The sequence below is a fragment of the Podarcis melisellensis genome (genome assembly GCF_964234715.1).
Source record: "Podarcis melisellensis genome assembly, chromosome: 13".
In the NCBI taxonomy this organism is placed as follows: Eukaryota; Metazoa; Chordata; class Lepidosauria; order Squamata; family Lacertidae; genus Podarcis; species Podarcis melisellensis.
Window position 1 is genome coordinate 14,007,513 of NC_138545.1, and position 12,757 is coordinate 14,020,269.

A 12,757-nucleotide genomic window follows, 5' to 3' on the forward strand; every position below is an offset into this window, starting at 1 on the left:
AAATCTCTCTCTCAGAAAAGAAAAACAACCACCAGCAGTGACCTTTTTAAACTTCCGAGAAGCATTCAGGAAGCAGAGGCCCTCTGAAATAAATCAGCTAGAGTGGGGTGGGAAGAGACCCAAGAACACAGGAACTATTCCTCACTCTAAGGTTTTAATTTCAACAAAAACAATGCAAGATAAATGAAGTTCCAACTCAACAATTCTAGGATTCTATGGTTCCTTTTATTAATCCAACAACGTGCCTACTAAAACAGACCATGTATTTCAGCAACTGAGTTTGAATTATATAATTACATTCTGAATTACTCATGCACACTTAAGCACACACACTGGGCTGGCCATGGACTCCCCTAAGCTCTAGATATTAAAATTGGTAGGATTTTGACTTATTGGGATAGGACAGGATAAATATAAGCAGCAGAGGAATTACGGTAGCCTATGGAAAATGACCTGGCCAAGCTTGAACCATTAAGAAGCAATACAGGGCTATTAAGGGGCCTTGGGAGGGCAAGAGAACTGTACTTCCCCTGCTGCCCTGAGCTGTGACAGAGACAGGGCATTTGGAAGGTTGCTGGGGTCACTAGGTGTGATGCTGCAGGAAGAGTTGGGGGGGGGGCTTTGGCACAAGACCTCGAGTAGCAGCAGGGGAGGAGGCACCACAATTTGTGCTGGCTGGCTGAGGTTATTTTGCGAGAGTTGCCTTGGATTCCAGTGCTGAACTAATGTAGAAAACAAGCCCCTATTGGAGCTTGTTAGGGGCTTGTTAGATGGATTCCCTCCAACTAAATTCCTCTGTAAATATGTGAATAAATCATGTTTCGTAAAGCTTTGGCAGTATCCGCCCTGTCTTCAATCTTAAAATGAGGTTGAGGGCCAAGCAGATCCCATCAGCCAAGGACACTCAGAGTCCATGGGTTTAGGCGATAGGGAAGTTGCTTGTCTTTATTTAGCCCCATCAGAAGGCAAAGGGTGGAGGCTTCTGGCCACCAAGGTGGGACTTGTGGGTATGAGTTTGGAGACTGACTGTTATGTACTGAAGTTCTCACCCTGGGCCAGCAGGGGGATACTGTAGATAGTTATGCAAATGAAGGATCAAAAGTGACGTTCAGTGATTGGATAGTTTTAGAAAGTTGCTACAGTAACGTTGTACTGGAGCTCTATACAAGCAGGCTGACTGAGCCCTTCAGTTCTGTTCTGCCCTCTGAATAAAGAAGAGCTGTTTGAAGAATTGCTGTGTCATCTGATATGTTCACCCACAACTTAACAGCGACCATAATCCTACGAGAGCCCTAGGAAGACTGAATGTGTGAATTAACCAGAGTGGACTGGGAAGTGTGGAAGGGATGTTTGATTTACTTAAGGGGAAGATTTCTGTGGAAACTGCAGGCAAACTACTGCAGCAAAGGGAATCTTTGTAAGCCCAGGCAAAGACCTCCTCCCCTCTTGGTGACAAAACGAGACCAATGACTCACACATCACAACGTATACTGGGATTTCAAATGGCCACAACTTTTATTATCAATTTCAGATGTAGGAAACCTTGGCTTAGGCATTGGGCATCTATCCCTCTCAGCCCTGCAGCCGGGGGAACTGAGGCACAGCAGGGTTCATCAGATCAGAGGGGGCACAGCAAGCCCCCCCCCCCGCACCTTTGGGGCCTTCACTGTGCCAGTCACTCCCTTCACAAACCTCCTTTAATGGGGAACCCTGAAAATGCTGTTGCAAGGGGGGAAGAGTCACCATTTCACGCTCCCCTATAAGAAAGATAGACTAAAAGATTCCGCCTAAGGTCTAAAACCACTAAAGTTGTGACAATTGCTATGGGGAAGATAAAACCTGCCATGCGGGGGGGAATTCCTTCCCTGTCTTTTAACAGCAACCATCATAGGACCGTAGCAATGCCTGCAAACCTGAAAAGGAGAAAGGTTAACCTATAATAAAGGTGGTGATCAAAGAGAGGGACAGGTGGGTGGAGCTCCAGAGCCAACTGCGCACTCAGAGCAGGCTCCGCCCCATATTCCAACCCCTGGAGTGGAGCAGAGTGGAGCCTGCTCACCTGCGGTCTGCTCACCTGGCCCCGCCCCCAACAGCGCTGCGGATAGGTGTGTTTGATCAGGGGGTTTGACGGAACCCCCATCGCTCCACGGCACCGGGAAGGTGGGCCACATCCTGCAATTCTCAGTGAGGATCGGGGTTTTCTGCATGCCAGGGGCCTCAAATAGCACCCAGCGAGCGCTTATTCGGACTCTAGGGACTGTGGAGTGATTTACATAGAGCCTTATATAAGAATTGCTTATACAATCTTTCTGTGTGTCCAAAAGTTGTTTGAGATACATAACAGTCTGGCGCATCTACCAGAGATGACAGCTGGAGAAGGGGGAATATTATGGAATGATTCTTTTTCCACAACACTAGAAAATTACATATATTCCAAGTTCTGCTGATGCATTTTTTTTGTTCCTGGGAACTCTGCACTCAGGGAAGTGGGGTGGGGGCCTTTCCTGTGGTTGTTATTTCTGTACATTGTCTGAAAAAATCAATAAATCATTTGGTTCCAATGCAGGTGGAGCAGTGTGTAGTTTTTCCTTAATCCGTAGCCTCTTCTATCCTATTTAAAGAGCAAGTGTTCACACATTTCCTTCATTCTCCACCAAGAGAAGCAGCTGCCACCTAATACAAAACGTTCTGTCTGAATACCACGAATACCGGTAAGTCTTGGAGATTTACTGGGCAGGAGAGGAGAGAAACTACTTTAGAATTTGGGGCATAAGGGAGAGAGTACATTTTTGTGGACCTAACTCTAACTACCTCTTTATAATTATAAATGATATAATCATAAACTCTAAGGTGTTTATTTCAGCAATAACAGTACAAGTTAAATGAAGTTTCTTTTAATAATCCAACAATCAGACTACTAAAACAGACCATGTATTCCAGCAACAGACCTTGAATCTAAAAATGACATTAATACATATTCAAACAGAATCTCTCTCTGCACAACTGAGGCAAAATCCCAGGGGGTTCCAGGAGGTGCGTCTTTGTGGACCTGTAGTCTAACTACTTCTTTATAATTATTTGGAGCCAATGATATTCCGTGTGTCATATTGAAGTGACATGGAGCCTTCTGCAGTGATGGAGTAAGGGGGCGAGCGCTCTGAGGAGGCGTGACAAGAAGGCACCCTACGGAGGGCTCACCCTGCCACTCCCAGGCGCAAACCGCCATCGTGCTGCCACTGACATGTGCGGACGATCCTCTGCTTGTGGCTGCACCCATCTCCGCCATCCGTACAGCACTCGAGCGGTGCCACTGGCAAACCGACCAGTGGCGCATGTGCAGCACCGCTCAAGCGCCATACGGCACACCCTAACCCTCCACCACTGCTGCAGCCGTGAGCAAAGGTTCCCTCTGATGACTCTGCAGCTGCGAGCAGAGGATCCCAGCGCCATACATACGATGCGGACACATGCGTGGTATGTAGCAGTGCACACATGGTACGTAGCAGGACACGCACATGCGCCAGCAGGCTGTTTGCCCCGCCCCCTGCCCTGGGTGCCTGTTCGCCTTCCTTCGCCACTGGCTTCCCAAAGGCTTTATGGGATTGGTATCTCTGGTCCCTCCAGCAACCAGAACTCAGTCTCCTCTAAATGTCATGAAACACCTTGCAGAATGAGATCATGATGTGATCCAGAGGCAGACTCCCCATTCCTACCAGATTGGGAACTCATATGCAACATCTTGGGTTTGGAAGGGGCCCACTGGTGTCTTTGAGAACGCAGATGGGACTGGAAGGGACCTCTGGGTAGGTTGCTGATAAGCAGTGTCCAGTGCACAGCGGAATGATGAAAAGTATGAGCCAACATGCTCTATACTACTTTATTTACAGTTCAAGGCTGGTAAGTTACAGAAAAACATTTTCCCTCTGCCGGAGCAGAGAAATGCATCATCTCTCCTCTAAAGCACAGAGAGAATCACAAACTGAAACTGCAAAGAACAGTGAAAAACAGGAAACCAGTGTACGTCACATCCAGTCTCCCGTTCCCGTGGGAACCCAACAGTACAGACTCTGTGGAATGTAAACAACCTGTCTCGTGACAAGCACTTCGCTGCACAGAGAAGAAAGCAGAAACCAACATCCTCCCCCTTTCTGTGAACATCTCTGGGCAGCGTGTTCGTACAATATCAGTACAAACCCAACTTCTGCACATAGGTACAGTGTTGATCCCTCGATACAATCTTGGACAATACATCAGCAGGAATTTCATTACCTGGCATATAGGACACCATTACGAGTCCCTTCTGAATACGTTCCCTAGCATGTTGCAACTTCAATTGCAAGTGCTTCGTGCTTTGCTTACAACCTTCAGAATTCAGCAAAGCCAAACATGCTTTGTTGTCCTGGTAAACCTGGATTGGACATTTGACAGGAATTTTCATGTCTTTGCACAATTGTAACAACCATTCACAATCTTTAAGTGAATAAGACAGTGCATTCAGTTCAGCTTCACAAGTACTTAAGCTAACTGTTGTTTGCTTCTTGCATGACCAATCAAATAGACCCTGATTGTACTTATAGCAAACTCCAGACGTACTTTTCCTGTCTGTAGTGTCACTTCCAAAACTTGCATCTGCAAATATCTCAAGACCACCAGACTTCTGAATGTTAAATCTCAGTCTGTAATGCATAGTGCCTTTCAAATACCGCGCTATGCGTTTCAGAGCTTTCCAATCCTTAACAGTAGGATTGTTGACTTGTCTGCTTAGCAAATTACAGCTTACAGCAATGTCTGGTCTTGAACATCTGGCAATGAAGTTTAGCTTGCCTAGCACACTTCTGTACAGTGTAGTGTCCGAAAATGCTTCTTCAGTGTCATCTACCTGATAACCTGTTGTCATCGGTGTGTCCACAGGGTTAGCATCCATCAGGTTTAGCTTGCTTAACACATCAGCAATTTTCCGTGACTGGTGTACTAGAATGTTACCATCTTGATCTCTCTCTATTTCCAGAGATAGGTAGTTGTTTACCTCACCAAGATCTTTCATGTCAAAGTGCTCTTTCAGTTGAGCTAGGGCGTTATTGTACATTGTGACATCTTTCCAAAAGAATAAAAGATCATCAACATAAAACAAACAATACAGTTTCTTTTGCCCCTCCTCTTTGACAAATACACATGGATCAGATTTCCCTTGCTTAAAACCTAGAGAAAACAATACTTCAGTGAGTTTTGTGTGCCAACACCGTGCACTTTGTTTGAGACCATAAAGGGATTTTTTCAGAGCACAAACAAATCCCTGTTTTACCTGTACGCCATCAGGTGGAAGCATATAAAGTGATTCATTTAGAGATCCGTACAGAAAAGCTGTATTCACATCATGGTGACTAATGTGTAGATTTTCCTCTGCAGCTAGCTTGAGCATAAGCCTAATGCTCTCATACCTCACTGTGGGTGAGTAGGTCTCGTGATAGTCTTCACCTGGTACCTGTGCAAATCCTCTGGCTACCAATCTGGCTTTGTGTCTGACTATCTTGCCATTTTGATCAGTCTTCGCTTTGAAGACCCATTTGCTTCCAAGCAATTTCATTCCTGGAACTACTGGAACAAGTTCCCATGTTTTGTTCCTTTCCAAGGAATCAAGCTCAGCCTTCATGGCATTTAACCATGGCTCAGCTTCCTTTGAATCCAAATCCTGGATTTCTTGGAAACTTGAAGGTTCAAAAACCTTCTTGGAGCTTTTAACAGCTGTTACTGCTATCTTAGCAAACTCATCAGCAAACCTCTTTGGAGGTCTGCCTTTTGTGGCTCTCTGTGACCTGCGAATTAGCCTTAAGTCTTCAACACTCTCCTCTTCCTTCTTAGGAGAAAAATGACCTATTGTGAACAATGGTTCCTCCAATTCTTGATCAGAGCTTTCAGAGGGTCGCATAGAGGCTTTCGCACTCTTGAAATCCTCTGAATCATCTGATTCAGTTTCAGACTCAGAATCAGAACCTTCATCAGTGGGTGTGGGTTGTTGCGGTTGCTTTTGACTATCCTCAGTCTCATCACTGTCATCAGGATAACATTGGAAAATTCCCACATTCTCCCCCCACTTGGCATTGTACTCAACACTTCTTGTGAGCTTAATTTCCTTAGAGTCAGTCATCATTATTCTGTAAGACCCTTTCTGATAACCTAGAAAGATACCATGCAATCCACGCTTGTCTAACTTGGAGTTTTGTGGTGAGTGAACCCACATGTCAGAACCAAAAATTTTCATGTGTTTGATGTATGGCTTCTTGCCAAACATCTTCTCATAGGGGGTACAACCAATCGCTGAAGATAACCTGCGATTATAACTGTAAGTGAAACATGAGAGAGCTTCGGCCCAATAACTCTCTGGAAGATTTGCATCATGCAGCAAGGTTTTTAACCCTTGAAGCAATGTCTGATTTGCTCGTTCCGCAAGCCCATTCTGCCATGGCGAGCGAGGACTAGACAAATCATGTTGAATTCCTTTCTCAGCCAGAAAAGCTTCAAACTGCTGAGAAGTGAACTCTCCCCCCCGGTCAGTAAAAAGAATTTTTATTTTCTTACCATGCACATTTCCCAACCAAGCACAGAATTCCTTGAACCTAGGAAAAGCCTCTGATTTCTGCTTGAGATTGTACACATAAATATACCTGGAAAATGCATCAATAAGAACCATGAAGTACCTATTCCCACCCAAAGAGGGCGCTAGTGGACCAACCAAATCAGCATGAATAATTTGGTATGGCTCTGTAGCTTGCCTACTAGACACCTTACCTTTCGCAGCCATTTTCACCTTGTTTGCTGCGCATGCCTTGCACTTCATGTGGTACCTGCAGGGTTTAATAGTCATACCTTCAACCAAAGCAGGCATTTTAGATACTGCCTCAAAATGCAAATGACCAAATTTCCTGTGAAAATCGTGAATACATTCTGCATGCAAACTTTTGTTAGAACCTGCAATGCAACAAGTGTCATCCTGCACAACATCATCATAATACAAAAGAAACAAACGATCAACAAATTCAGCATACAATTGATAATCATTTTTCTTGGTGATGATGCATCTATTGTTCTTAAAGGAAACGTCTATTTTCCGCTCCATCAGCTGTCCAACGCTAAGCAGATTATGTTTCGCGTCCGGCACATAAAGCACGTCCTGTATCGACAAGTCCAAACTGTGAAGAACAACAGTTCCGTAGCCTTTACTGGGAATCGTGTGGCCATCTGCCTGGTGAATCGCACCTTCCTGCGGTGTAAAAGACACGAACAATCGCTTATCGTTGCACATGTGATGCGTTGCCGCTGAATCAACAACGAAGAAAGATCTAGACGTCTTCTGGACCTCTGCAACCTCTGCAATCTTTGCAACCTTTGGAGCGAAGCGTGAGACCATTGCCTTGTGCTGCGTTGTCCTGGACACCGGACCTTTGCCTTTGCTCTGGCCTTTTCCACGCGATGAGCTTCCGCTGCGCTGCTCTGTCTTGGCCCTGGGATATTTGCAATCCCTCTTCATATGGCCTAGACGTCCACATGAGTAGCATTTCACTGCCTTCAAAGCTTTGGCGTCATCTGGTGGTTCCACTGCACTGCGGGATGACGACTGTGAAGTCTCCCCCTTGTTGATGCAGCTAGCACCGCGGCGATCCGCTTCATTCAATATCACGGCAGTAACATAGTTCACTGTCAGCTGAGCAGTTGGCTGTATAGCAATCTGAGTCGCAACAGACTCCCAACCTGAACCCAAAGATTGTAGTATCATGAAGGAATACACAGCCTCTGGAAAGTTGAGTCCTCTCTGTTGCAGCTCATGTCTCAGATTCTGCATCTCCATCAGATGTATACGCACATCTCCACCTTCAGCAAGAGCCATATTATGCAGCTTGTTGAAGTAAAACATAGTGGACCCAGCTTCTGTCCTTAAGTGAGCCTCTTTCAAAGCATCCCAAATTTCTTTGGCTGAGGTCTTATCACGCAATAGACAGAGCTCTTCTGGGGATACTATCAATGTAAGAGTTCCCCTTGCCTTGGAATCCTTAGCTTTCCATTCATCTGTAACTGGAGCTGGGGGGTTGTCTGTAATCACCTCAAACAGACCCTCTTTCCGCAGAATTGCCTCTGCATACAAAACCCAGGCCGCATAATTTTTCTTATTGAGCTTAGGAATCCCACAAGCATCAGCTAGCTTTTATCCAAAGGCAATTTCAAAACTGCCTCTGCCTATGAGCCTGTGCCGCTCTTCTGTTTATTTGCTTTGCTTATCTGCAGCTGCTTCAAACTGCATTCCAAAAGCAAGCTCAAAAGTGAAAGTCCCCAAGTGCTTTCTCAATGTTGCCCTTTAATTTTTGCTGCGTCATGTCTGCAGCTGCTGTGAAACAACAGCACTTCCAAAAGTCACTTTCACTTTCCCAGCATAGCGTCCCTTTGAGCCAATTGCCTGTGCCGCGGCAAAACCGGCTATAAAAGTTCAAAGTCCAGCCTTAAAGCCATTAATTAGAAGCTGGCAGGCTGCCCGGAGCAGTAGCACATACCTTCATCAATCATCTTGACGCGCAGAGCAGATACCTTGCGATCCGTGCCTCTGCCGCTGTTCCGATACTTTGCCGGCACTTCGTCTCTGTGCTCCTTTGTTCCTTTGCCAGGAGCCCGACTTCTGAAGCCCAATCTCAAAACACTGCATTTTTCTGGGCCCGGAACCAAATGTTGCTGATAAGCAGTGTCCAGTGCACAGCGGAATGATGAAAAGTATGAGCCAACATGCTCTATACTACTTTATTTACAGTTCAAGGCTGGTAAGTTACAGAAAAACATTTTCCCTCTGCCGGAGCAGAGAAATGCATCATCTCTCCTCTAAAGCACAGAGAGAATCACAAACTGAAACTGCAAAGAACAGTGAAAAACAGGAAACCAGTGTACGTCACATCCAGTCTCCCGTTCCCGTGGGAACCCAACAGTACAGACTCTGTGGAATGTAAACAACCTGTCTCGTGACAAGCACTTCGCTGCACAGAGAAGAAAGCAGAAACCAACAGGATTCAGCAACAGGGAAGCTAGAGCTCCCTGGAACATTTCTTTTGTAAATATTGTATAAAGTATATCTTATATTAGGAACATCCATCCCAACCTCCAGATCTCTTTCAGAATGCAGTCCTATACAAACTGAGTGTTTCTGAATAGCAAGGAGTAGTGCTGCATATAATCACCAGGAGACAATGGCTATCTCAATGCTTTGTGATTATTTATTTCATAAGGGAGTTTTTCATTGTGTGGAAATGTATGTCCTTTTGCCTATCACTGACTCTGCTGTCAGGCTATTTTAATAGGACCTCTTGAGCTCTAGAGTTATGGCACCAGAAGAGGGAGAGAGGAATAGCCACTTCTTTAGTGTCACACATAATCTTATAAACTTCTGTTATGCCCCTCTTTTTATATTCCTGAATCAAAAACACCCAAATGGTGGAGTTTAGTGGCTGATCAGACTCCCAGCCCTTCTTGTGCAGAGTGAGGAAGAGACCCAAGAACACAGGATCTATACCTCACTCTAAGGTTCTTATTTAAGCAATAACAGTACAAGTTAAATGAAGTTCCTTTTAATAATACAACAGCCATTCTTCTAAAACAAACCACGTATTCTAGCAGCTGCGTTTGAATTTCAAAATGACATTCATGCATATTCGAGAACACTTTCCTCTGCCGAGCTGTAGCAAGATCCCAAGGTGTTCCAGGGACTCACCCAGTGCTCCTTTGGAGAATTGAAGACATGGTAGAGACTGTCGTAGCTTTAAGAAATAGGATTTATACACATATTTAAACCTTCAGTCTGCATGGAGGGGGTGCAGATCTTACAGCATGGCGATGATGGGAAGTTTTGCTTCTGCACATGACTCTGGCAAACCGTTCTAAGCTGAAGCGTTCCTTCCCCACCCTACAATGTTCAGTTCACATTGAGTTCATGAAACACCGTACCCTGACCTGTTCTTAATGCATGGTTGACCACATCTACTTTTCTTATATCAATCACTAGTACTGTAACAGTTTAATAAGGAAGTTTTCACGCCTGTCCAATTCTGTGTTCCCTTTCCCAACCATTAATCTATTGATGATTAATACTTATATGCAACCCTTGCATTGTATTTGTGTTAACCAATCAGCAACAAGCACATATGTGGCAATGCTGTAATATTCAATAAAAGGGACTCTCCGAGACGTGCTCGAGAGATGCCTCCCATATGACACTTGCCACTCATCTGTCGTTATTTCAACCCAACATGGCAATCCCAAGCAGGGATGCTCAGCTAGTCTTAACAATCTGCACCTCCTGGACACGTTGGTGTTAGAAGGAACAAATCAGACGCCACAAGAAAATACGAGGAGGAATAAAGAATTGGGGAATCTCTTCTCTTCCCCCACAGCCCCCATAGATGTGCCCTTCCATCCTCTACTAGCTCTGAAGCTCAACAGTCTGGCACTATAGTACTATTGCTGTAGAGCATTAACTACCGAGGTTGAGGGTAGGCAAGTAAGTTTATCTGCCCCTTCCAGTGCTGTATGTGTGAAAGGATGGTGTCAGTTTATGCACACAATGAGAGAAGCAGCTTCAGATCTAAATTCTGCTCCTCTTTCCAAGATATTCTGAGCTGTTAGGCAGTCTCTTCCCATCACATCTGAGATAGGAAATTAATTAGAACAGCAGTTACCAGCATGGCTCTCATGAGTGCCTGGCTGCCCTCGTATGGTGCCCACAAAAGGTCTCAGTAAATATCCCCTCAAAATCCACTGGCTCAGCCTCTCCATTTAATGGGGCTTCAGGATTGAAGGCCCACTCTTTAATATGTTCTGAACAAGGGAGAGGTGCAAAGAGCTTCTCCTTGTTAGCAAGCACAGCAGTGATGGATATAGGTGTTTTAGCCACATTGAGCCTTCAAACAAGATTTTCTGCAAAATCTGGATCTTTCATTTCCCAAACAGCCATTCCCTAAAATTACAAGGCAAACTGCTTTTAAAACTTATCAGCCTGTCAAATACAATTTATATTCCTTGGAAGGGGTGGGTGGGTCTCCTATCAAATGGAGAGATAAATAGATAGAGAAATATGACTTGATGTCTATTGATTTGACGTATATTGTTTTAAAGCACTGAGACAGTTTTCCAAGAGGTCAGCAAATTCTGTTAATTCTTTCATTATCAAAAATAATATACATTAATAATAAAGTAATTGCAAAGAGTAAATAAATGATCAATTTGTAAAATCTTCTGATCTAACGGAATACATTGCTTTCTTTTCCTAGAATCAAGCACCATGCCAGAGATAGTCCCTAAGAACAAAGCCCCAGGGGTTGATTTCTGTGGGGTAGATGAATATTACTACATTGTCCGCTCAGACCTGGGCAGCTACTTGAGGTCCACCAATTTCCATGAGGGCAAAGACCTTGAAGTGTTTAGCCTGCACAGTTCCTGCACGGGAGGAGATCACTACTTAGCCCATGAAGATGACCTATTCTACATCATCAAAGGAGACAACTATCGCCGTGTCAGCAACATGAATAAAGACCTAGATGCTGTAGTATACAGCCTCCATCCCAACTGCCGTGGAGGAGACCATTACCTCTCAGCCTTTGGATCCTTCTATATCATTTTCCAGAAAAGAGGTGTTTACCGTCGGGTCAGTAATATGCATGAAGATACAGATGCAGTTGAATACACACTTCACCCAGCTTGCAAGGATGGTCTCTATTACTGGGGCATCAAGGATTACTATTACTTTGTAAAACCCCATGATGAATGGGGGGTCCAGTACTATAGATGCACCAACTTCCATGAAAATGTGGATGCTGTTACATACTCCTTCCATAGAGATGTTGTGAACATGCTCCCTGGAGGAATGGCTATTACCCAAGGCCCATCTTTTGGTAAGTGGGAAGCTATCAAGACCATCTCCAATAACTCCAACACTCCCATTGTATGGAATAAGAAGATCACCAAGAAAGTGGGATACAACAAGAAGGTGATAAGCAGTGTGGAGCACAACTGGAAGGTTTCCATGGCTGCCACATATGAGTTAGGCGCACTCACTAAGGCTATTGCCAAGGACCAGTTGTCTCTCAGTGCTGAGTATGGTGGTAAGAGTGTCAACACAGAGCAGGAAGACTGGAATGAAGCCACGGAGATCGAAGAAGCTATTAATTTGACCCTGAAGCCCAATCAGAAGATGTACATCTGGCAATACCAGCTGGGTTTGGGCAAGGAAACGATTTTGTTCTGTCGTGATATGAAATTTTCAAGTGATTCTACTCCACCTACAGATATTCCTTTGCCACCTTCCAATAAGTGAAAAGAAAAGTGTTAGGCCAAAAGGCACCTTCAAAAGCTTCCTTTCTTTTATAACATTTAATTGATTACTATGGGCTAATATTTAGACAATCTAGAGCTCTCGTAATGGGGCGTTAGCTGAGGAGGATATAAACATGCATAAGCTAAACACGAAGTGAGATTAATGATTACTAGACATATTATATACTCTCATATGGACATACACATCCTGCTAGGCTACAGTTAGAAAAGCATATCCTAGTTTGTGCATGATGCAGGTGATCCTAGCTGAATGCCTTTCAGATAAGCTACTATTTCCTGGTGCCTATGAATCCCTTTGCCAAATTTGTGCCTTCATCTTAATTTGTACCTGCTGAACTCTGAAATCTGTCCCACTGTTATACAAATCAAATAAAATGAATAATCAATGGATAAAAAA

General features: G+C 44.4%; 1 protein-coding gene across 1 annotated transcript; it reads left to right on the top strand.

Annotated features, from left to right (window-relative positions):
• The first annotated feature begins 2,579 nt into the window (after positions 1–2,579).
• On the top strand, positions 2,580–12,757 carry LOC309354511 (uncharacterized protein). The gene is made up of 2 exons (XM_081884683.1): positions 2,580–2,711; positions 11,298–12,757. Exon 2 carries the CDS (start codon positions 11,309–11,311, stop codon positions 12,338–12,340), a length of 1,032 nt encoding a protein of 343 aa, XP_081740809.1. The 5' UTR covers positions 2,580–2,711; positions 11,298–11,308; the 3' UTR covers positions 12,341–12,757.

What these genes read in the sequence shown, in the direction of transcription:
- LOC309354511 (XM_081884683.1), top strand. Translation starts at nt 11,309, where the DNA reads ATGCCAGAGATAGTCCCTAAGAACAAAGCCCCAGGGGTTGATTTCTGT.